This window comes from Rhinatrema bivittatum, chromosome 16 (genome assembly GCF_901001135.1).
Source record: "Rhinatrema bivittatum chromosome 16, aRhiBiv1.1, whole genome shotgun sequence".
In the NCBI taxonomy this organism is placed as follows: Eukaryota; Metazoa; Chordata; class Amphibia; order Gymnophiona; family Rhinatrematidae; genus Rhinatrema; species Rhinatrema bivittatum.
In genome coordinates this window covers 38,707,176-38,731,985 of record NC_042630.1, presented here as the reverse complement: position 1 = coordinate 38,731,985, position 24,810 = coordinate 38,707,176, and the positions used below count along the sequence as shown (strand labels likewise).

General features: G+C 48.3%; 1 protein-coding gene across 2 annotated transcripts in view; it reads left to right on the top strand.

The window, feature by feature from the left end:
* Positions 1 to 21,372, top strand: part of LOC115078153 (Fc receptor-like A) — a 28,335-nt gene extending 6,963 nt beyond the window's left edge. The window contains exons 3-6 of one of the 2 annotated variants that reach the window (XM_029580860.1): positions 510 to 782; positions 2,907 to 3,167; positions 4,456 to 4,740; positions 15,907 to 21,372. In XM_029580860.1, coding sequence (XP_029436720.1) covers positions 510 to 782; positions 2,907 to 3,167; positions 4,456 to 4,740; positions 15,907 to 16,283 — 1,196 coding nt within the window. In that variant the 3' untranslated portion in view covers positions 16,284 to 21,372. The remainder of the gene's footprint in view (positions 1 to 509; positions 783 to 2,906; positions 3,168 to 4,455; positions 4,741 to 15,906) is intronic. The other variant, XM_029580861.1, reaches the window with a different exon arrangement.
* Positions 21,373 to 24,810: the final 3,438 nt, after the last annotated feature.

Genomic DNA, 24,810 nt, shown 5'->3' with positions numbered 1-24,810 from the left:
TGGCGATCTCACGCATAGGTCCATGTCCTTGGATCCTTGCTTCATATTCAAGATCCGCCCAGCTGTTACAAGACAGGGAAGTGCCTGCGCATACCCTGGGCACGCGGTAACGAGACGCGGAAAGGGCTTGAAATCTGCGAGCAGCAGCAGCGCCAAGTCTCCAGCCGGAGCTCACAGATTTCACACTTCTGCTAGTCCAGTCCCCCCTTTTTGTGTTCAATTCAAATCCCAAAGTTCTTTGCGGGGGATGGAGGTTTAAAGTAACAGATCAGTCCCTGCATTCACCAAGTCCTCGGGGGGTGGCAACGTTCAGAGAGAGGTCACAGGAGCACACACACAGGGCCTGGCACCTCACCCAGGTCAACTTGAAGAGGCCGATCCGGTCCTGGTTCTGCCCCCAGCGCAGCTTTGGATCGTGGCCGGCCTGCTTTGTTTGCTCTGCTTGCGCCTCATGGATTTTAGGGAATGATTTTACACTCTTTTTTTTTTCCTTTTCTTTTCCTTTTGAGTTTCCATCAAAGCTGCTTCAGGGAAGAAGGCGCTCCTGACGCTCGATCCGCCTTGGAGCACCGTCCTGACGGGGGACTCGGTGACCCTGATGTGCGGCCTCTATTCCGCTGAAGCCTTGTACACCTGGTACCAAAACTCCAGCGTCCTCGTGGAGGAGAAAGGGAAAAATCTCTACCATTTAACGTACGCAAAGACCACCGACAGCGGGGAATACGGCTGCAAGGTGTCCGGCTACAGCCGCAGCGATCCCGTTCCCCTGATCGTCTCAGACGGTAAGTGGAGAGGGGACGAGGCCCGGCTGCCGCGCGTGTGAGAAAGAAACCGCAAGCCCGTGGAGCAGGAGGAAACTGCTAGGCCACAAAATACAACAAAAAAATGGAGAGAGAGAGAGAGAGAATTAGCAGGGACACGACAGCCAAGAACAGGGCCCCAGAGAAATATACGGAGGCAGGCGGGGGGAGAATTTTACTGGAAGGCACCACCGAGGCCGAAGGGAAAGGACACGGCAGTAAGATATTAATAAGAGAACGGAATTTGACCTCCACCCTTAAAGATATCAGGACTAAGGCAGAGTTGATGTGCTTGCGTGTGCACTTATTCTGTGCCTGGGGCCTCCCTCCACTGTCCCTGCTGCCAGAATTTCACTTTTGCGATTGCATTAGGTCCCTGCTTCTTCTGGGCAGTCAACTAAGGGTCTGATTTACTAAGGCTTTACCCCCCCATTCTGTTTCTATTAAAAAAAAAAAAAAAATCAGCTTAGCAAATGAAGCCCTGAGTCCTTGGAAGTAGATGGGTGGAAAGGCTTTAGCGTCGGTGCTGTCCTGGAGTCCTCACCGCCAGCCAGGTTTTCAGGATAATCCCCCAGGAATATGCATGAGCTAACATTAGCATATACCGGAGCTGCAACCGTGCTGCACAGATTTCTCTCCTGCATGTTCATTGCGGAGATCCTGGAAACCTGAGCAGCCGTGGCGTCACCGGGACCTTCTTACGTTATAAGAGGTCAGTGAAAATTGCGAGCTGACCTTCGGCGCGCGTTCTCTTTCCTAGTGCGTTAACTGATGCAGTCAGCTTAATGGCCTGCAAACCACTGCCGTGTTAGGGGAAAAAAAGAGTCTGCTAACTCCAGAATGTGCGCACCGACCCGCGTTAAAGCCGCGGTTAGCCTTTTGCGTAGGAGCTGTGTGCAAATACCGTGCTACGGGCGCGCATCACGGTTTCTGAGGCAGAAAACGAGGCCTGTGCGCACACAGCCAGTCCGACACTGTAAAGTGTGCGCGGCTGGGTGCGCTTTTTAACCCAGTTTGGAGGCACGTTTTTGACGCGCTTTCACAGTCCCTTCTACAATAAGGGGCTTTAGCGCGTCCACAACGTGGTTCCGAACCCCTCGGGAAACTAATAGCGATCATCGGATCAAATGCATGTTGCTGAGGCTATTAAGTCATTCACCCGGGATACAGAAAAAAATGTGCGGCGGATGCATTCATTTTATGCAGCCCCGAACACTGTACAGAAAAGCTGAAAATAATGCTTTTCTCTACATCCTCCGACTTAATGTTAGTACCGATATTAAGCTAGAGGAACCAAAAGGTAAAAATACTTTTTTTTTTTTTTAAAGAAATGTGCTGGTGGGAAAACGGACGCTCGACTTTACAGGCGTCCATTTTCCTCACCCGTGGTGGTTGCGCTGATTAAGAAAACAGAGGCTCTTAAAATCAAGCGTCCCGTTTTCCAAAAAACCCGCTGACGGCCACCTCTCCTGGGCCAAGCAGGGGCGAGGGGTGCGCAATCGCGCCCAGCGCCACCTTTTAGCGCCACCCCTCGCTTGCATTCTGGGTCGCGTGCCCGGGGGGGGGGGGGGGGGGGTCCGTGCGCGCATTCTACGAGCGGGCCCCGTCCAGGTGCCCCAGCACCGCCCTGCATTAGAAAAAAAAAACAAGCGTTAAGCCCACGCACCTTTCTGACAGGCCGATACAGTAAAGTCCACGCGCGAATCTGTATTTAAATTAGGCCCGGCGGTAAAAACGGGCAAAAGCAGGCACTAGGGACACTAGCGCGTCCCTAGCGCCTGCTTTTTGACAGGAGCGGTGGCTGTCAGCGGGTTTGACAGCCGACGCTCAATTTTGCCGGCGTCCGGTTTCCGAGCCCGCTGACAGCCACGGGCTCGGAAACCGGACGCTGACAAAATTGAGCGTCCGGTTTTCGACCCGACAGCCGACTTCAATTTTTTTTTTTTTAACTTTTTTTACTCGTCGAGACCTCCGACTTAATATCGCTATGATATTAAGTCAGAGGGTGCACAGAAAAGCAGTTTTTACTGCTTTTCTGTGCACCCTCTGACTTAATATCACCGTCCTCTTTAGTTGCCTGACCCGTGGCTCTCCCTTCTCTTGCAGACGTGGTGGTTCTTCAGGCCCAGCCGGCCGTGTTCGCCGGGGACACGCTGGCCCTCAGGTGCCGCCAGCAGGAGCGCTACATCGCGTACGATGTCGGCTTTGAAAAGGACGGCCAAAAGTTGCTGCCGTTTCACGACGAGCGAAACACCCTGCTGATTCCGAACATCACCGTGGGCAGCGGCACCTACGGGTGTGAGATGGAACTGCGCAAGCCTGGAGTGCGGCATCATAAATCAGCTGCAGTGCGCGTTAATGTGAGAGGTGAGACCCCCCCCCCACCCCCAATAACTTAACTCCAGTAATGTAAACGGTTGCCAACTGGCCGGTCCTTATCCTACGTTTAATGCTGGTTCAGGGACTGCCCCTGCGTTACAGAAGTCACCTTGGCCCCTCCTCGCTAGAGAAAAAGCACCATGACTGCCCCCCCCCCTCTCCCCCCTTATTTGAGGTCCTTTCCTCAGCGGGGAGGGCAGGGGATGCGCCTTTACAAACCTGGAGGCGGCCTTAGCTGCCGTCCAGCCAGCAAAATCCCGCAGCTCTTCAGCTGATCCGGCGATGGGAATCCGCAGGTAAATACAGAAGGGAACGGTGCATGTTTTGGGAATTTGAGCAGCGGGGGTGGGAGGGGCCTTGTCAATTTCCAACCCCTGCGTGTTGCATAAGCGTGGCCGGATGCAGTTACGAGGATCTTCGGCCATCTGAAACCACCCACCTTAAGTTCATAACGCGGGCGGGTTTGACCACATAAAAGAGAGGAGGTTCCCGGGGGGGGGGCGCGTTATACATTTGCGCGCACGAGTTTCATTTCCCAAAAAGGTATTGCACACGACAGGGCCGCCGCATATAACTGTTATGACTCGGAAGCCAGCACGGTTACCCGAAATCCTGACCCCCAAGTTCTGCCGGTCCCTGGCGTTCAAACGTTTTGTGCGGCGCTTAAAAGCCGACGCACGTCATATATATATATATATAGAGAGAGAGATTTTCTTTTTTAAAGCCGCAGGGTAACTCTGGGCACACGTGTGTTCCTTCTAAGCTTACCCTGTAAGCGCGTACCTGAAGGTCAGGGAGCTGCATGTGCACCTGAGGCGACCGAGGAGTAAAGGGACCTGCCCAAGGTCACGAGGAGCAGGAACGGGGGTTGAGCGCTGGCCTCCCTGGCTCCTAGCCCGCTGCTCTAGCCACTAGGCCACTCCGAGGACTTTGCAGTTAGACGGAAAGCACGGCCTAGCTGTCAGTGCGGTGGGGCTGAGACTCGGGGGTTCAAATCCTTACTCCATGTGACCTTGAGCAGATCAGTTTATGTCCTTGTGTCTCAGGTACCCACGTAGAGCCCTGAGCTTTTTGGGAAAAGAGACTCCTGGTATCCGGAAAACATATCGTAAAGCACTTCGAGCTATAACCGGAAAAATATTCTAGAAAGACAAAATCTATTATTGCAGAAAACTTGACCCAAAGATGCTGTATTTTAAATCCAATATGGTAAAGGGGAAATCACAGAAGGCGAGAGGCGATTAATGTGGGTTTTTCTCTTTCCTTGCTGTTCCAGAGCTGTTCGGGCCTCCGGTTTTAGAGGTCAAACCTTCAGCCTGGGCTGTGGAGGGAGCCCTGGTCTCGCTGAAGTGTAAAGCGGAGCTCGCCCCCCAGAGGCGGGACACGAAACTGCGCTACAGTTTTTACAAAGGCCCGCGGGCTTTGGTGGAGAGAAGCGATTCTCCCGAATACAGCATCAAGGAGATGCAATTTGACAACTCGGGGGACTATTTCTGTCTTGCGCAGACTGAAAATTTGTTTATTCACAAAGAGAGCCCCTCGGTGCAGATCCGTGTGCAGAGTGAGTATCGGGGGGGGGGGGGGGGGGGGGCTTACCCGAGGGCACATTGGAGAGATGTGGAATTTATTTGTTTGCTGGGATTTTTATATTCTGCAGCCTCCAGAAACGTCCAAACTCCGCTCACTGTAAACTTAACGCGATTGTAAAGCCACCACATTACGATGAAACTAGAACAAAACGTAACTGCCCAGAAAATTAGCATCGTAACAACAGTACACCATGAGCAAGCAAGCAATGTCATAATGTAACCGTCTCTTTTTCTGTCAGTAAGAAGGCCCAGACAACTGATCCGTGAAGATAGACTTTTATTGCCAGCAAGATGCAGCTAAGACAACGGCTTAGTACAACTGCATGCCACGCCCCCTTCGGAGCAAACCTTTATACACTTTACAGTTCTTATCTTTCACACATGCGTTCTGGTTTTGCTGAACAAACATTTTACAAACTGCTGAACAAGCAATAGCTAGCGTGGTCTCTAGTAGGTGTAGCTTATGATCAGACTATTGTTTCGTCATTTAATTGACGGGTTAGATATTCGCGACAGCGTTCGTATTAATACAATACAAAATATGAATCCAAAATGGAGTCACGTTCACTAAACGTTAGTGCGTAAGTACGTCATTACGTGTTATTTGCGTTGCAAATGTTAGTAAATCAAGATGGCTGTGCGTTTCACTGCAGCATGATGAGACGAGAGGCATCACAGCTGTGCAGTCTTCAGGGGTTCATGGAATCGAACTCCTTCATTCCCCCCTTTGATACTTTCAACGCCGATGGAGAGTGGAAGTATCATTTGCAGCTGTTAAGTAACTGAAAAGAGAAGCAAGAATCAATACTAATAACTGTAAGGTGGACCCTAAAATGTTACTAGGTCGTTGGTTACTTCACGGGTTTGAGACGGATGGGCCCTACTGGCGTCAACCCCCTTTGTAGCCCGGCTTTCCCTAGCAACAAAAGTGGTCCTGTCGGTGAATTAGGTGGTTTTAGAGTTTAGTATCAAAATAATCATTATCAGAATCAAAAGAGATATCATCAGAGTCAGATGCTTCAGAATCAGGGAAAGTAGAAATCGACACATACTTATTGATCATCATAATATGAGCTGCAGCCCTGCGATCAGCAATGGTTTCAATCATAGATCGTAGATTTCTGAAAATAAGAGGTAAACAAAGAGGGAACAGAATGCAAGTTAGAATAAAAAACAAAAGAGGAATGAAGATGTCCTTCAATCCGGGGATTGAAGTAAGCCAATTTGGTAGTGAGGAAGTCCAATCAAGGATACCGGTCCATGTTTGCACAGGGACATGAGCTAATCGGATCATGCGATCAGTAATTTCCTCGATAACTTTGCTCTTATCATCGATCTGCAAACAACAATTTGAGAGGTTAAATTTGCCACAGACACCACCTTCTTGTGCTAGGAGGTAGTCCAAGGCTAAACGATTTTGGTAGACAGCTGTTATTATTCTGGTGTTTTGTTTGGCCAAGATATTGAGTGCCATAGCAGAGTCGTTGGTCAGGAGTTCTAGTACTGCTTGTAAGCGAATGATGCGATTCAACATGTATATTGGAGTTCTATATCCATAGGATCCATCTTCAGCCCATGTGGCAGGGCCGTAGTATTGTACAATTCGCTCAGGGGGCCACTCCTGATCTTTCCAATCACCAATAGAAACTTTAGGGCTTCTGCGACGTTTGTTTGGCTTCATAGGGCTATAGACAGGTACACCCAACGTTTCACCCGCTGTGATTGGTAAGAGAAAGAAACTTGGTCGTATGGTGGCTAGGAAACAGGTGCCATACCAGTTGAGCGGCAGTAATTCATATGCCCGGCGGCCACAAACGAAGTAGTAACCGTCTGGTGCAGCGAAGAGAGTAGTTGGCGCTCCAGCAGCAGTCCACGTTTTGTTGAGGACTGTTTCAGTCCACATGGTAGTAGGCATTGTCAAATTCTCAGTTTGCCACCAGGTTTGTTTGGTTAGGTTCGCAGTAAGCACCCCCGTACATGGGGAATTACCAACAGAGGTAGTATATACTCGGGAATGTTGTCGAGATATGCAATGTCTGCCAATGACGTCTGTCTGGAGAGCCCATTCATATGGGTGTGGTTTCCGTTTGTAAGTTATAGTCGTGTTCAATTGATTGAGATCAGTTTGGAAGACCTCTTTGGCTTCCCATGGCCATTGTTCTCCAGTGTGCGTTCCCCCGCAGACAAAACAATTTTTAACTTCAAGAGAGAGAGCTATATTCTCAGCCAGATTGACAAACATATTCTTTGCTTGATTGGAGAATGCATGTTTTTTCAATTCTTCTGATGCGTGGGATATTTCATCAAAGAAGGACTGATAGCCTACAACAGTAGTCTGATGAATGATTGGTCGAGGTTTGTCTCGACGCTGGGTAATTGTTATATAGGTCATGGGGTCTTTCCCTGTTCCATCGATTCCAAAGCCCCAAGTATCTTGCCAGGGATATCCTTCACCCCGTATGGGCCATTGTATGGACATGGTATTACCAGCTACTGCAGTTAACCGGCCAATTCCATGGCAACCATGATATCCTCCTCCTGTATAGTCACATACCAGAGTCCATCCTGATAAAATTAAGTCTCCTTGACAGGGTAGCCATTGAGATGGATTGGCCACCCGATTGTAAGGACAAAGGTACTTATGGTTGTGAGCATAGGCCTGTTTCCAGGCTTTGGATCCGCAGTGGAGGGCGTTCGGGTGCTTTCCAATGGCTTCACAGGCGTCGAAGGTAATGGTGGCAGTAGATTCTCCTCCAATAAGGACTTTGGTCGAGTTGATGTAGTACAGGATGCCTTTTCCTTCCGGAACGATGGTTGAGGTATAGCTCTTTGGTAATCCGGCGGTCAGGGTGATGTTATAGTACTTGGGAGTTGTAGGTGTATGACAAATGACCTTGTCATTTTGTAGGCACCGGTGAAAAGACTGGTATCCTTGAGTAGTATTCAATGAGCACGCAGGCTGAGCTGCACATGAGTCGGGTGGCTGAGATTGGTGTATAATGGTAGAGACAATCTGGAATCCATCTAGAGTAGTGGTACGGATTAACTTGACACATTCAGTGCAGTTTTTGCTTAGAGGTAGAACAAGAGATGTAGCTGTAGAACAGGAAATCAGTAGAATAACTAGTAGTAGTCTGGTTGTCATAGCCGAAAGTTGAGGGTGAACACGTTGGACTTGAATTGTAAGTAGTTCAGTAGATTAATTCTGAAAGGAAGAAAAAATGTATATGTTAGTACTCTTTAGCAAAGTACTATAATCATCTAATCTGGACTATCTTGTTGCCTGTTTTGAGTGAATCTTAATTTGTGGTCTCCAATCCTGGAGACTTGCCAATTGGAGGCAGCAGGTTTTAGGCGAGTCCAGTGAATCCAGGAAGGACATCCAGAGACCTTTACAGCAGTAGGAGTGGTGAGTAGTACTGTGTATGGACCCTTCCAACGTGGTTTGAGGAAATCGGATTCATCCCAGTCCTTCATCCATACAGAATTTCCAACTTGGAATGGATGAATTGGGGTTAACAAAACTAACGGTTCAACGTCACATGTATAGTCCTGAATTGCAATGACTGTGTTATATAGTCCTTTGAGCTGATTACTTAGTGACAACTCCCCTTGTATCTGCAATGATTCGGGAAAAGAAGGGAGAGGTGGAGGTCTTGCATACATCATCTCATACGGTGTTAGCCCTGATCGTTTTGGACTGCATCTGAGATGTAGCAAGGCTAAGGGTAGGATGTCTGGCCATTTGGTCTTTGTTTCTTGACATAGTTTAGCTATCTGATTCTTCAGCGTTCTGTTAGCCCGTTCAACAGATCCACTGCTCTGCGGTCGCCATGCGCAGTGCAGATGCCATGTGATACCGAGGATTTTACTTAGTCTTTGGATAACATCGCTGGTAAATGCTGGTCCATTGTCTGAATTGATTTGTCTTGGTAATCCGTAGCGTGGTAAGATTTGGTGAAGGAGCAAGGACGCAACTTCTTTGGAGGTTTCAGTTCGTGTTGGTGTGGCTTCGATCCATCCGGTATAGGTGCAGACAGCCACCAGCATTGCTTTGTAGCCTTTGGACGGAGTCATGTGAGTAAAGTCAATTTGGCAAACTTGGAAAGGTGTAGTTCCTCTTAAAATATGTCCAGGTGATGGACCAGGTCCACTTCTAGGATTATTTTTGGCACATGTGACACATTGGCTGATTGCGTGTTTTGTTAGTTGGATTATTTTATTGATGTAATACGTCTTTCCCAGCAACTTTACCAGTGCATCTCGTCCGAGATGGGTTTTGTTATGTGCTTCCTTGACAATAGTCCAAGCTAATGTTTCTGGAATCCATATTCTGTTATCTTGCAGAATCCACCAGCCATTGTGATGGTGAATCTGTTCAGCCTGTGCCCAGTCATTCTCCTCTGTCGAATAGGTAGGAGTTTCTGTTGGGAATTGTAGAAGTGGATATGTTGTAGTTGGGATTGATAATAAATGTGCACGGGCTGCTTCTTTTGCTGTTTTATCTGCCCATTGGTTTCCTTTTGCAACGGGATCTGACTTTCCGGTATGGGCTTTACAATGCATGACAGCTACCTTTTGTGGTGCCCACACAGCATCTAGTAATTGATGTATTTCAGATGCATTGGCCAATTGCTTTCCTTCGGCTGTTAGGAACCCTCGCTCCTTATATAGGGCTCCATGTACCTGGATTGTGAGGAAAGCATATTTGGAATCTGTATAAATATTCACAGTCTGTCCTTCTGCCAATTGTAAAGCTCGAGTGAGAGCGATTAGTTCAGCTTTTTGGGCTGATGTCCCAGGTGGTAGGGGCTCAGCTTCAATAATGTCGTCTTCAGAAACTACAGCATATCCAGCAACTCGAATTCCATCAATAACTTGGCTACTTCCATCAGTAAATAATGTCCATGCTCCCTGCCATGGTTGATCTCTCAAGTCTGGTCTGCTGGAATGTATTGTAGTCATGACCTCCTCACAGTCATGTGCGACGGGTTCAGGTGCCGGCATAAGAGTGGCCGGGTTCAAGTTTTTGCTGTCCTGTATTTGGATTTCAGGAGTTTCACATAGCAGAGCTTGATATTTTACAAGACGTGAATTAGTCATCCATTTTGGTCCATGGGTTTCTAGCAGTCCTTGAATGGTGTGGGGGGTTGTTACATTTAAGAGTTGTCCAAAAGTTAATTTGACTGCTTCTGGAATTAGTAAGCATGCAGCAGCAATGCTTCTTAGACAACCTGGCCATCCTTTTGCAACATTGTCCATTCCTTTTGACAGATATGCAACAGGTCTTTCCCATGAGCCTAGAGTTTGAGTCAATACCCCAATGGCCATGCCTTTCTTTTCATCGACGAATAGATGGAATGGTTTCATTACATCTGGCAATCCTAGTGCAGGTGGTTCAATCAAGGCATCTTTCAGTTGTTGTAAGCTTGTCAGTTCATGGGTTTCCCACTGAAAAGGCTGAGATTCTGCCTCCTTTCCCCGCAGCTTGTCGTACAGGGACTGGGCGATAACAGCGTAGTTAGCAATCCACAGCCTACAGTATCCTGCAGCTCCAAGGAACGCTCGGAGCTCTTTCTTGCAAGTGGGTACAGGTTGACCTCGTATTGAACTGGTACGGGATATTCCAAGGCAACGGGTACCTTCCCGGATTTGGAATCCCAGGTATTCTACTTCCAATTCACAAATTTGCACCTTCTTTTTACTTGCACGGTATCCTTTTGAGTACAACGTCTTTAATAAGTGGAGTGTGGCTAGAGCACATTCGTGATACGTTTCACGAAACAACAGAAGGTCATCCACATACTGTATGACTGGCCCATACGTGACTTGATACATCTTCAAGTCTTTTGCCAGTTGCTCCCCGAACATCGTGGGTGAGTGCTTAAATCCTTGCGGTAAGCGAGTCCATGTGTACTGCTGCTTGATTCCAGTTTGTGCATTTTCCCATGTGAAGGCAAAGATCTTCTGGCATTCTTCTGCTACTGGAACGGAGAAGAAAGCATCTTTGAGGTCAATGACACTGTACCACTTGGAGGTAGGAGAAACTTGAGCCAAGATTGAGTATGGATTTGGTACAAGGGCTACTAGATCTGCTACTTGATTATTCACTTTCCGTAAATCTTGTACAGGTCGGTAATCAGAAGAACCGGGTTTCTTTACGGGCAGTAGAGGGGTGTTCCAAGCAGATCGGATTCGCCTGAGAATTCCCAAATCATACAGTCTCTGCAGGTGTACTTCAATTCCTTCTCTGGCCATGTATGGAATGGGGTATTGAGGTTGATTGATCACCTGTGCATTCTGCTTCATTTCTATCCATATGGGGGTAGCGTCGATAGCTATTCCTCCCGGGTTCTGTTCGGACCATACTTGGGGCACACTATCCATCAGTTGTCTGCGCTGTTCGTTAAGAGGGGTGTCCCCTTCGTATCGATGCAGAGTGATTTGTTCAAGAACGGGGAGATGCAGTCTCCATTCTTCTTGTAGTGGACATATCAGGGAAACTGGGCTATCGGCAAAGGATGCCTTGATTTCACCGGTAGGTTCGAATTGCAAGGTAGCCCTTAATTTACATAGGAGGTCTCTTCCTATGAGAGGTACTGGGCACCCTGGCACGTAGAGGAATTGATGGGACACTAACTGTCCTCCTATTGTAACTTGCCGTTTTTGAAGGAAGGGAGCAGTTAGTGGTTTTCCGGAAGCCCCAACTATAGAGATGTTTCTTGAAGTAGGCGTGGTGATGGCTGTGGTCATCACAGATCGTTGAGCACCCGTATCCAACAGTCCTTTGAACGTTTCAGCCCCCACTTTTATCTCCACAAGGGGGTCTAGAGGAAGAGTTCCCCTTTCTAGTCATGCTTCGCTATCCTCGCCGGAAGTTTCGCCTACAGTCATCTGCCATTCTGCTTCTTTAGATTTGGGCGGTGCGTATTCGCCCGGCTTTGCTTGCCGGCGCACCGGACACTCAGACTTCCAATGCCCTTCTTGTTTACAATATGCGCATTGGTTGGTTCCCAATGGCATTTTTCCACCTCTAACCAATCCTCCTCTATTCGCTCATCCTCTTGGCAGCCCTCTTGATGGTGGGTTGCCCCTTCCTCGGAATCCGGGATACCCGTTATACTGCCTAGACGGGTTCCCGAAATTAGTTTCTTCCAACGCTGCGGCTAACAGACTAACACGTTCTCTTAACTTTCTAGTTTCTTTCTTTTCCTTGCTGTCTCCATCCGGTTCTCGGTTTACATACACTTTATCAGCCATTACCTTTAATTGGCTGATATTCATGCCCTCGAACCCTTCCTGCTTTTGCAACTTCCGGCGGATGTCTGGGCAGGACTGACTAACGAAGCTCATCAGTATGATAGATTGATATTTGGGATCCTCAGGATCAAATGGGCTGTATTGACGATATGCGTCCATTAATCGCTCCAAAAAGTTTCCGGGGGATTCATCTCTCTGCTGCACCACGTCTTTGATTTTTCCCATATTTACAACCTTCTGCTTCCCTTTCTTTAAAGCCTCAAGAAACGCGGTCTGATAGGCGGTTATGCGCTCCCGCCCTGCCGCAGTCTGGAAATCCCAGTTAGGATCCGCAGTCGGGGCTAAGTCCCTTACTGCGTCTTCGGGACGTCCGTCTGATCCGGCTCCTAATCGAGCTGCCTCTTCCATGTTTAGTTGTAGTTGCCGGCGTTCTTCAGTGGTGAAAAGAATAGAGGCTAGGTGCCGGATGTCAGCCCAGTTAGGGTTGTGGGCAGCGAAAATGCCCCGTAAAAAGTCTACCATCTGTTCTGGCTTTTCAGCGTATGATGGCCCCAGCTGTTTCCAATTAAAAAGATCGCTGGATGTAAAAGGTATGTAAGTAAATAATCTTATTGTTTGCGTAGTACGATGCTCGTTTTCTTCAGTTGGGACTACGGGAACAACAGTTGATGTTTCCCTGATTGGTAATTGCAAACTAGCTGCGGCTTGGGTCTTACTGCGAGTTCCGTCTGATACGGATGCCTCGCCGCCGCCTTCTTCCTTCGCGGTCGCCGTTCCAGGTCGTTCTTCATGAGCTAGTGCCATTCTTGGATCAGCTTGCGCATTGGAGGGGACTGGGGGGCTTGGTGGCATGGGATATGTGGGGGGATAGGAAGGGGCATATGGCGGCGGCAAAATATTTTCAGCGTCGGGCAATGCTGGAGGCGGCAGGGGTTTAATTTTTTTTTCTGGAGTCCGTGGATTCCCTTGTACTACAAATATGGCCGCCTCAGCTGACGCATGCTCTGTAGAGTCCAATATGGCCGCTTTGCCCTTTCTCTTCCGGTTTGGGGATTTCCGGTCTCCCATCTTACATGCTTGAGCCACCATTACGAGGGCGGCTCCCTCCACTAATTTCTTCGCCCAGGATGGAGGATTTTCAATAACTGCGATCCACGCGGTTATGTATGGTATATCCTCAGGGCAACCCGGATTCCCTTCTCGTATAACTATTTTCTGGACCCGTGTGGCCGTTTGGAAATTAAAGGTTCCTGTAGGAGGCCAATTTACACAGAAACCGGGCCATTTATGGGTGCATCGTTGAATCATTCCGGGTTTCGTACATTTATGTTCATCGAACACTTCGCTATAGTGTTCCGTCATGACTTTTAACGGAGTCGACCCGCTCCCTCCCATTAGGATAGAGTTCACAGACAAAGGAGGGAAGGGAAGACGGATAGGTAAGGGGTCCGTATCCGTCAGACACAAAGGGTCACAATTGCCCCGACTAGAACGCGGTCGCCCGGTCTAGAACTGCGAGGCCATTCACTCTCTTTCACACAACAAGAAACCTATTCCCACTGTCGTATACGCTACTTATTATTTCCATACAGATTATCCGCGTGGTCTTCGGAGCATAATTCCTACTAACACACTGCGTGGGGTGTGATCAAGGCCCCCTCGGTCAGCCAGAAAAGACCGGGCTATTTCCTGAGCTAGCTAGTCTTTACTTATTTCCAGATTCCCATAATACTCGCCTGCAGGGGTCTTCCGATCGTCAGGAAAGCCTTCTTCCCGGATCATCAATCCAGAGGTCCCGGCAGAATTTCTGTGGAACGATCCCCTTAGAAACCTGATCGCTGAACTCAGCGGTGGCCACTCACCAGGTGTATCAGGGGGACCGCTCCGCCACCAACCTACCGGACCTTCTGGAGAGCTAAAATAGCGTCTCCGGTACCTCCTGGCTGAGCTCGCCAATGTAACCGTCTCTTTTTCTGTCAGTAAGAAGGCCCAGACAACTGATCCGTGAAGATAGACTTTTATTGCCAGCAAGATGCAGCTAAGACAACGGCTTAGTACAACTGCATGCCACGCCCCCTTCGGAGCAAACCTTTATACACTTTACAGTTCTTATCTTTCACACATGCGTTCTGGTTTTGCTGAACAAACATTTTACAAACTGCTGAACAAGCAATAGCTAGCGTGGTCTCTAGTAGGTGTAGCTTATGATCAGACTATTGTTTCGTCATTTAATTGACGGGTTAGATATTCGCGACAGCGTTCGTATTAATACAATACAAAATATGAATCCAAAATGGAGTCACGTTCACTAAACGTTAGTGCGTAAGTACGTCATTACGTGTTATTTGCGTTGCAAATGTTAGTAAATCAAGATGGCTGTGCGTTTCACTGCAGCATGATGAGACGAGAGGCATCACAGCTGTGCAGTCTTCAGGGGTTCATGGAATCGAACTCCTTCATTAATAAAGCTCGCTTAAATAATAAGGAGTAGATTTTATAATCCGCACGCACATGGGGGGGTATACGTTCGCAAACTCCACGCGGCGATGCAGTCGGGCCTTCCCCAGTTTCCTAACCCCCCTTCACCTTTCCTCCACACCCCCTAAAACTAATCTACCTTGGCTCAGTTTTTTTGTTTTATTACTTGCTGCTCCTGAGGAGCAGCAAGTAACTTGCGCACGCCAGCCAGCTGCCGGCGCGCGCTTCCCCAGGACAGTGGTAACTAATGGCCGCTATCCCGGCCAGCCTCCGTCCCTCCCCTTCCCGCCCATAACACACCCCCCGTGGTCCGCCCCTTCGAGGGAGTCCCGGCACTTGTGCGCAGACCGGGGTTTACGCGCGGTGGCCCGGTCCCTTTGATAATTTACCCGACGCACGTGAGGCCCGGCTACGCGCATAAACCCCGGGATTTACGCGCGCAGGCCTTCTAAAATCTGGCCGTAAGGCTTTTTCAATTCCTTACGAAAGCAAAGGTAATCCCTTTCAGCAGGCACCTCGGAGGGCGAACTATTCCACGAGGCAGGGCCAGCAACTGGAAACACCCAGGTGCCTTGTCCCATTACAGCTACCATGCAGCTCAGTCCCCGGGTGAGCCTGGGCCTGCCCCCCCCCCCCTCGCACCGCAATGGCCCAGGCTGCGGCCTGAGCCGCAGGGACGGCTCTCGGCTCACCTCCGTGAGGCCTGGGTAGGATCTGGAGGCCCAGCTTCTGTTCCTCAGCCCAGACGGAGCTGGGGTTTGCTGGGAGTCCCAGTCATTGCTCACTGGCATCGCCTTTCCTTTTTATATAAATGTTTATTAATAATGTCAACATTTTACAATAGTGACTGGATGGAGCCGAGTTCTGGTGGAGTATCTTGGTGCTTAGAACAGCTCCCCGGGGTCCTGATGCTCCCTCAGTAACAATGAAAGGGATCTGAAGTTAAAAGTAGACTTCCCCAGAGTAAAAAAAAAATATCCCCTCTCCCCACCCCACTGCTTATTGAGGCAGCGCGGAGTGGAAAAAGTGCCCTCCCAACCTCCCCCCTCTCCACTGAACCCTCTCCCCAAAAAATTAGGCCTTGGTGGTCCAGACTGGTCCCCGGACCCCCACTCCCTGGACTCATAGGTCTTCTCTCAGATTTCTTATTGGAAATGCGTTCATTTAATATAGTGAGGTCCACATTCAAAAAACATTTATCCAGCTAAATTCTAAGCCAGGGCGTTCCTGGGGCACAACTGGCAGGAGTTGGCTTAGCTGGTGAAGTCCTAAAGTTAGCCGGCTGTATCCAACAGCGTGGCTGCACTACTGAATGTGCCTCCCAAGATAGCCGGCTGAGTTTATCCGGCCAGCTCTGTTACCCGGGCTGTGTCTGAATACGCACCTCTTTTATTTTGTAGATTCCATCAGCCTCACTGACGAGACGTCCACGTCACCTGCTCCTGCCCCTTCTCCTGCCTCTCCCACCCTGGAGAGGTGCAGCTACAAACCATTAGGCAACTTCTGTGAGGAGATAGTTGGACATCAGGTGAAGGCCAGCAAGGAAGATCCAGGAGATGAAACCTCAATTCTAGCCTCTATAAAGAAGCTTGTAAAGGCCATTCAAGAAGATAAAACAGCTGAAGCCAGACCTGCGTGCACTACTGATCCTCTGGTCGACGGAGGTAAAATAGCCGTGGAAATGCAGACCATCAGCGCATACCTGGCCAGCATCACTGGCTCCCTCCGGCAGATTGCAAGCTCCTTGAGAAAGGCTCCTGTCGATGACTCGGCCTAGGCATAGGAGGCTTATAGCAGCAGGCAGCCTATCGGCAAGGGAGCCCCCTGAGTGCTAAAGCAGCCCAACCTGCGCGGGTAACCTGTAAAGCAAGGCTGGCAGATTTTAGCAGCTTCACAGACGCTCACATGTTGAACACGAGTTTGCTTTTGTATTGTACTTGAAGTTTGGAAAATTAAGCACAGCAGCTTCTAAGGGGAAATACCCCTGGTTATCTTTAAGGATACTTTGGTCTGATAAATATTTGCCAACTCATCTGTCGGCGTGGCCCGTGGCTGGCAGAATTGCAGGTGCCACGAGTCTGACGCATTCTTCCAGGTCTGTGAACAGGCCCACAAGGGAAGCAGTTTGTCGAGGCCGATTAGTAAGGGGATATCTGGGGTGTGCTGGTGATGGACAACGCTCCAGCCTGTGAACATCTGTGCAGTGACTCTGCATGGTTTGTATGAGGTTAATGGTTATGGAGAGTTATTCAGGTTACTCGCTTTCCCGAGGATCACCACAAGCTTACGATGGCCTAAACAAGGGAGGTTGGAAGAATGTTCAACGCGATAGTCTGACGTCATCTTTCAACCAAACCTGTGATATACTTTTTAGGCTGTGGTTGGCTGGTGCGGGGAATATCTGTCATGCCATCTTAGCTTTTTATTGCATTAAAAAATGTTATTAAAAAGAAATGTACCGGGGGAGGAGCCAAGATGGCGGCAGGCGAATAGGTCTCGCTGTCACTGTTTGGTATTTAGTTCCTAAACTTTGGATTTTCTTCAATGCCTTCATGCCTCACACCAAAGGTAAGGCCGGGCTTCGTGAAAGCCGGGCGCTTGCTGAAAGTTTTGGACACCAAACAGCCGACTTTGGAGACGTTTCTCGTATCGACACCTACAGAGCCGGGAGCGAGGGCCGCAGAGATGGGCGACGCGGAGCGAACGCCTCCTGTACAGGCCGAAGAAATCTCGCTGAGCCCCGGCGCGCCAAGTCCCCACCCCAGCGGATGAGATCAGCGGGGAGAGGCTGCATTGTCGGCTCTCTCAAGACAGCCCTGCTGAGCTGGAAGCCCGGAAGGAGAGCAGTCTAGGACAAGCAAGTGAGGGGGGATGGTAAAGAAATACCAACCCTGCTACCCAGCGCTGGAATTAAATCGGGACAATGTTACCGAGGCCACGAGGAAAGGGGAGCAGATAAACAGAATTACAATCCTTTTTGGTTAAGCCAGCTAAAATAACTATGGAATCCATCAGGGATGCCTTGGCTTCGATAGAAAATGCCATAATGAGGAGGTTCAACAGGCCATAAAGGCCCTAAAACCCGGGAAGTCTCCGGGCCTTGATGGTCTGACTGGATGTTATTATAAAAAGCTTTCTCATGTGGTGGCTGCCCCCCTTACTGAAATGTTTAACTCTTTGCGGAATACTGGGCGGCTGGCACATAATGCCAATGTTGCGGGTATTACAGTACTTGCCAAGCCAGGCCGGGACCCTATTCACTGTGGGTCATACCGCCCAATTTCACTTATAAATTTGGATTTGAAACTTCTGGCCCGCATCTTGGCGGAACGTTTAAAGGGTATCCTCCCTTCTTTAGTGCATAATGATCAGGTGGGCTTTATTCCATCCCGTATGGCTAGTGACAATATCAGGAAAGTGGTTGATCTGATTGATTGGGTACACCATCATAAGCTCCCTGCCGCGCTGTTGGCCATTGACGCGGAGAAGGCCTTTGATTTAGTTCATTGGCCCTTTCTCTTTAAAGTGCTGGACGCCATGAACTTTGGCGAATTTTTTCAAACTTGGATCAAGAAATTGTATATGCAGCCACAGGCCAGAGTCAAGGTGAATGGAGGGTATGGGCCGTTACTCAACATTCAGAGAGGGACGCGCCAGGGATGCCCGTTGTCACCCATGCTTTTTGCACTTTTTTTAGAGCCCTTGGCTTGGACTATCCGACGGACGGCTAATATTACTGGCGTCCGCCTTCCTAACTTACATTTTAAATTGTCCCTATTTGCAGACGATATCCTTTTTACATTAACTAATCCTGCCACATCCCTACAGGGGGTTGCCGATGCGCTGGATCGGTTTCATAAAGTCTCTGGCTTCACCGTGAATTTAGAGAAGTCAGAGCTCTTGAACCTCACTTTGTCTCCCCAAGAGGTCCTGGATATTAAACAACGTTTTCCCTGTAGATGGGCACAATCCTCTATTAAATACCTGGGGGTACACATTGGATCCCACACTTCCCAATTACAATCCCTTAATTATAACTCTCTCTGGAAGAAGATTGACAGGGATCTGCTTACGTGGTATAGGGATTCATTCTCATGGCTGGGCAGACTGGCCATCGTTAAAATGGTAATTCTCCCACGCCTCCTATATTTTTTCTCTACCATACCTATCTTTCTCCCCACTGCATTGCTGAAACGCTGGCAGACTAAAATTTACAGCTTTATTTGGAGAAAACGGCCACCCCGGGTAGCTCGAACTGTTTTATATTTACCCAAGAGGGCAGGGGGCTTGGGAGCACCGAACCTTACCTGGTATTACGCAGCAGCACAGCTTCGCTTTTTAGTAGATTTTTATCGTAAGGAGGATGCCAAACAATGGGTTCAATTGGAACAAAGGCAAATAGGGCCTATGCCCCTTCAGGCGCTCGCATGGCAGCCTAAATGCACCTGGCTGCCCATGGCCAGACTACCTCTAGCTCTTACTACCACACTTAGAGTGTGGAAGACTTGGAAGCCTAAACTTGTGGGCCCTTCTGAATATTTTCAGTCTTCTCGCCTTTTTTCCAATAACCTTTTTCAGGGGGGCACAGAAAATCCCCAGCTGGTATCTTGGGACAAACAAGGGCTCTCTACGTTTGGCCAATGCCTAACGGATATGTCTGTGCGGAGCCTGGAGGCTTTATCTAGCCCAGGGGCGCTTGGCCTGCCCAGGTCCGTCACTTTCTTCAGCCATTATTATCTGCCAAAAAGATCCACCCCCATAAAACTCTCTTTGAGTCCTATTGTGAACATGCAGACAAAATGAGGGGAGTCCTTTCTAAAATCTATAAGCTACTCAATAATCACTCCCCTTACTCGGCCAAACACCTTCTGGCCTGGAGCAAAGACCTAGGGGAAGATATATCAAAGGATGATTGGGATCTCATCTTCCTGCAGTTTTCTAAGGTGTCTATTGCTGCTTCTATACAAGAACACTGCTACAAAGTGTTGTATCGATGGCACTGGCCCCCTGAGAAACTTCATAGAATGATGCCTGCCATCTCTAATTTATGCTGGCGCGGCTGCGGCCTTGTTGCTAATTATACTCATATTTGGTGGCATTGCCCAAAAGTACGCTTATTTTGGCAACAACTTTTTGAATGGCTTGAGTCTGTGGTGCCGGGATTCCGGACTCCTAGTATACGGGGTGTTTTATTACATGAGCCCTCTGAGGACTATCCTAAGCATACTCATAAATTCCTTACACAAGTATATATTGCTGCTCGGGCTACATTAGCTAAGGTGTGGAAATCTCCGGACATCCCATCCAGGGCAGAGGTCCTGCACAGGTTACATAGCCAGTATCATTTGTCGTACCTCACTGCGGTTAAAAATGACACTTTGAAACCCTTTTCAGCTATATGGCACCCTCTGACCCAATGGCTACGTACTCAGAAGGGTCCTACTCAGGGGACGGCCTAATAGCGGTGGGACACCTTAGCCAAGTACTTAAGGGTAGGATGATCTACCGACACACTTCTGAAGGTGGACAAAAAACAAATAAAAAATCTGACACCGTTTATTTCAATTTTATACCTCTTTATTGCAGCCAATACAGTCCTCTTTTTGCTTAACATGTTGATCCTGTGTATGTACCTGGAAAGGGGGGGGGGGAGGGGGGGTGGAGCTGAAAAAATAAAACCTTACTTAGCTCATTTAGAGTGCAACATGTCTGCTGGTTTTGGCAGCGGATATTTCATTGCTCTTTGTACTCTGAGTTGTATTCTTCTTTAAGCTGTATTCCTGTTAATCTGTTTGCTTAATGTTCATGTTTTCAACTTTCAATAAAATACCAATTGCAAAAAAAAAAAAGAAAATGCCATAATAAGTTTTATCTGGATCTGCTTTTGAAATAAATAAACGTAGTCGGAATAATGAAGACAGGATCAGCATTCAAGAGAAAAAAATGTCAGAAATGGAGAAGAAAGTAAAACAGATTGAAAATCATCAACAAAATTTAATTCAAGTGGAAAATGTTCAAAATAAGAAACTGGAGAACATAGAAAAATCCCTGTGGAGTTCAAATATCAGAGTGGTAACTTTTCCAATTATACCACGGATATAGGCAATAGATCTTTTTAAGAACTATTTATCTGAAAAGCTGAAAATTCCAAAGGAAGCTCTTCCACTAATTTCAAAGGCTTATGACCTGCCCCAGAAGCAGCTGGAGAGAGTTCAAGAAAAGGCGGAAGAACAGAGTCAATGAAATGTGACTGATTTGCTGGAAGAATCTCAGGAAGATATAGTCGTAAAGAGAGGTGCATTATTGGTGACGTTTGCATTTGGGTTACAGAGAAAAATAATATATTTAGAATGTTCTTTAGAAATAGAACAGAATTGTATTACGGCCAAAAAGTGTGGTTGTACCTTGACATCACTAAGACCACACAGGAAAGGAGAAGGAAGTTCTTAAGTTTGAGATCCGAGGCTTTAATGACATGTACTAAATTTACAGTGCATTATCCGTGCAAATGTTATATAAAGCATCATGGCGCTGACTACATCTTTTTTGAACCCTCACAGTTAAAATTCTTTATTGATACTCACCCTAATGTGACCTGATCAGTACATGTGGCAGCGTTTAGGCTCTCTCAGTAATTTCTTTTTGCATTTTTCCTATTTTTCGCTCCTTGTCGTGTGGCTATTACTCCCCCATGCGTGCCTAGATTTAAAGGGGGCACAGTATTATTTTGCATGAATAATCTGAGAAGATGTTTGTAATGTGCTGCAATGTACATTATTGATTACCTTGTATCACCCTTCTTTTTCCTATCACATTATATATTATGTGTAAATTGAAATGCAATAAAAAGAAATGTACCTAGTAAAGATGCTTTGGTTGATTTATTATAAACATAATTTTTGATGCTTTTAAAATCCTGTTTAATGAAATGATTTGCTTTGGGCCAATGAATGTTCTTCGTTGCTAAGTCTGTCTCTTGGAGAACTTGTGTTACAGGGAGAAAGGCCGGAGAGGTGTATGTGATTGGTCACTTATAAGGCTGACGGGATGATGTCTTTTCCTTAATTCACTATTAAGATCCGGTAGACGGATTAAAGGGCCACAGCGGTTCCCAGGGCCAGTCGCTACATTCCCAGACCCCTGATTCTCTCTGTCATCACGCAACAAATGTTAGCCACTGGGATGTCGGGGTTCCCTGGGCGCGGAGGAGATGTAGGGGCCTCCGGGGGCCCTGGCTGCAGTGGTGAGGACTCGGGACAAGGTCAATCGCTCTCTCCGGTGGGTTCTCACATTGAGAAAGTCTCGGTGAACTTGGTACGCCCAGAGGAAACACAGCCAGAGGTCAGAGGCTGGTGTCCAACAAAAAAAAAAATGGCTTTACTTCATCTTAAAAAATCAGGGTCCATGGCAGAATGGAAACAAATCATGAGCGTGAAGAAGAGACTTAACGGCTGCAGTTTCTTTATCCAGGGTGCACTTCCTCCTGCCTCTCCTCCTCGGATCTGACTCAATGTGTCCTCTCCTTAAAAGGTGGGAAAATTCTCCTCTTCCCTAATAATAAACGTAAAACAATTTATAGATCCCGGGGCTAACTCCAGCCGTCACATTCACAACCTTCTTGTCCCAAAGGGTGGGGGGGGGTGTTTCCTACTTGAGGATGGGGGAAGGATGACCTTCGAGACCCGGCCAGGGTAGAGGAATCCCCTGCTTCCCTGTGTGTTACTGTGGCTTTTCTCCACGCTCACATCCCCGACAGTGAACGAATTTAGACATTTGGTGGTTGCCAGGGAAAGGCAGGCCCCACCCGAGGCATTCACTGTGGAGTGAGAAGCCAGGAGTAAGGGGGTGGGGGAGAGAGATCAGGAGGGGTAGGACCGTGAAGACCTCGTCAGCCATGGTGGTTCTCCTCCTCCTGGTGGCTAGAGAGGGGAGATGTGGCCCTTGGGTGACCCTAATTATGCCAGGTTGAAGTATTTTAAAACTGCGTGTCTGGAGGAGACGCTGCCTTCATCATGGTATGACAAAGGGAGGGTTAAACAGCTATCATGTAGTACCACGCAGTGACCACTGGGTGGCCGTGATTTAAATTGTTCAGGTGTTTTCAGGAAAAATGTATGTTCCTTTAACAGCTCAGGACCCTCTTATTGGTGGATTCTAGAGAGCGGGCAGTATAAAGGGGAAAGATTTAGGAAGCGTTTTGCCCTTTTCCTTCCCTACCCTTTACAAAGAATGGGGATTAGGAACTTCTAGGGATGTGACCACGTTGGATACACAGCCTAAGGGTTGGGAGGCCAGAGGCCCATCCAAGTGAAGTGGGATCCTGCCGGGGCTCTTCTCCTCCTCCTCAAGAGGAGAGGCCAGGGGAATTACCAAACGTCTCAGAGGGAGAAGGTGTGCGAAGCCCACTGCGGGAAATTTCATATTTCCCGCGGTTTGGGCCTTTTAAATTCAGCGGGACCCGAATTTCGGTTTAGTGCGCACTAATGGGGTTAGGGCGCGCTAACTCCTGTTAGTGCGCGCTAACTTTTTTACGTGCACACTAAACCCGAAAACGAGTTTTTCCCAAAATTTTGGGAAAAACTCGGATTCAGGGTCCCCGAATCAGGACGAATTAGGCAGTTTCATTGAAATTGCCTAATTCATCCTAGACAAATGCACGTCCCTAAAGTGCAGTGTAGGGTGAGTTACCTAAGTGGGGAACTGCCCTGAAATATTCCGAAAGTGTGGGGTCCGGGGGAACCAAGCAGAGATGGAAAGGCGAGGTCCCCTCCTTCCCTAGAAGAGTCGACCAGAGTGGTGAAGCAAGAGGGCAGTGGCCCGAGAGTGGAAAGGTCTCGTCCTCCTCCTGAGGAGTTACCCGAGAATGTGGAGCAGAAAGCTTCGAGAGGGGAGGAAGCTGAGGTAATTAGAGGGGGAATGGGACTGAGGTGCTGCTGCTATGTGCGGGGGAACCAGCTCGGAAGGGAGACTTTAGTTCAATGAAGTCCATGACTGTTGTGAGGGTGCACAGTGCTCTGGGAAAAGGGGCGGTGCTGTCACGGTGCTTGTGGTTTGGTGCCCGTTGGATGATGATTTTGATTAAGGGCAATGTTTGAACAACTCAGCCTCCAACAGGGCTGAAGGAGAGAAAAGGCCATGGAGAGGATATGGCGACACCTTATGGTCAGCAGTAAATTGTAATAATCCCAGGATTTTTATGGCTTGTTCCGTATGTTTTGAAGTAACTTCTCATCCAGGTAAAGAGCTCATGGCTGGCTGGATCTTCCAGAAAAATAAAGCTGCGAGTTTTGCTTGAAATTTGATAGTGCATCAGTGTTCAGCATTGAGCCAGCCTGGGTTTTTTTGGGGGGGGCGTTTGTGGGAGATCATGGAGGGGGGGGGGGGAGGGAGAAGGGACATCTTGCCTGTCCATACATCAAAAATTAAAAGAGCATGCGTGTGGAGCATCGGGGTCGACTTTCCCATCTGTTATGAGCAAAGCTGAAGAACCCACACAAAAGAAAGAAGGGGTGACCCCCTAAACAACAGGAAATCCCCCCCCCGGTCCCCATCATTATATGTACCCCAGCAGGGGGGTTACACGTGCAACCTGAATTCATAGAGGGGGGTGCACATCAATGGCCTGCCATTTACACTCGCAGTCCTGCATGTACATTTATTTAGCTGCTCGGCAATGCCAGCTTCAGAGCCGGCCTGGGCCTGTGCCGATCGGGCTGGTTCTGGGTGCGCTTGAACGTCAGCGCGGCACTCTGCATTCAGGTGTTGGTCCTGAACACGTCCCCTGCAACTGTAAAAGCTGCCACCGCTTCTTTCAGCAGAATCCCGGCTGCTATAGGGAGTGATCAACGGGGCTGGCTTTCAGTGATAGGCTTTAAAAAAAAAAAAAAAAAAAAAGGTCTCTGGTATGACACTCTCCCGCCCACATAAGAAGTCACAAGGTTAACGTGAACACTTATTTTATAAACATGCGCCTGCGTATTTTATGCATGGAAAAAAATATAACTTCCAGAAAAGCCGGATTTATATGCGGAAGTCGGTATATTTTAAAACACGCGCGCGTAATTGGAATCGCCAGTTTGCTGGCGCCTCCACCAGTTCACCCAGTCCTTCTCCAGGTCATCGAGACCTTCCTGGTTCTTCACCCTGAACTCTTCCTCCCCTCCCCTCCCCCCCCCCCCAGTTCACCCACTGAGCCAATAGCAGACAACAGGCAAGTCTGATTCAATTGCGCAAGATAATTAGCAGGTATAAAATTGCAGGAATAAGTTGCCGAATGTAGTCATGCAAATCTCTTAAAATAGCAA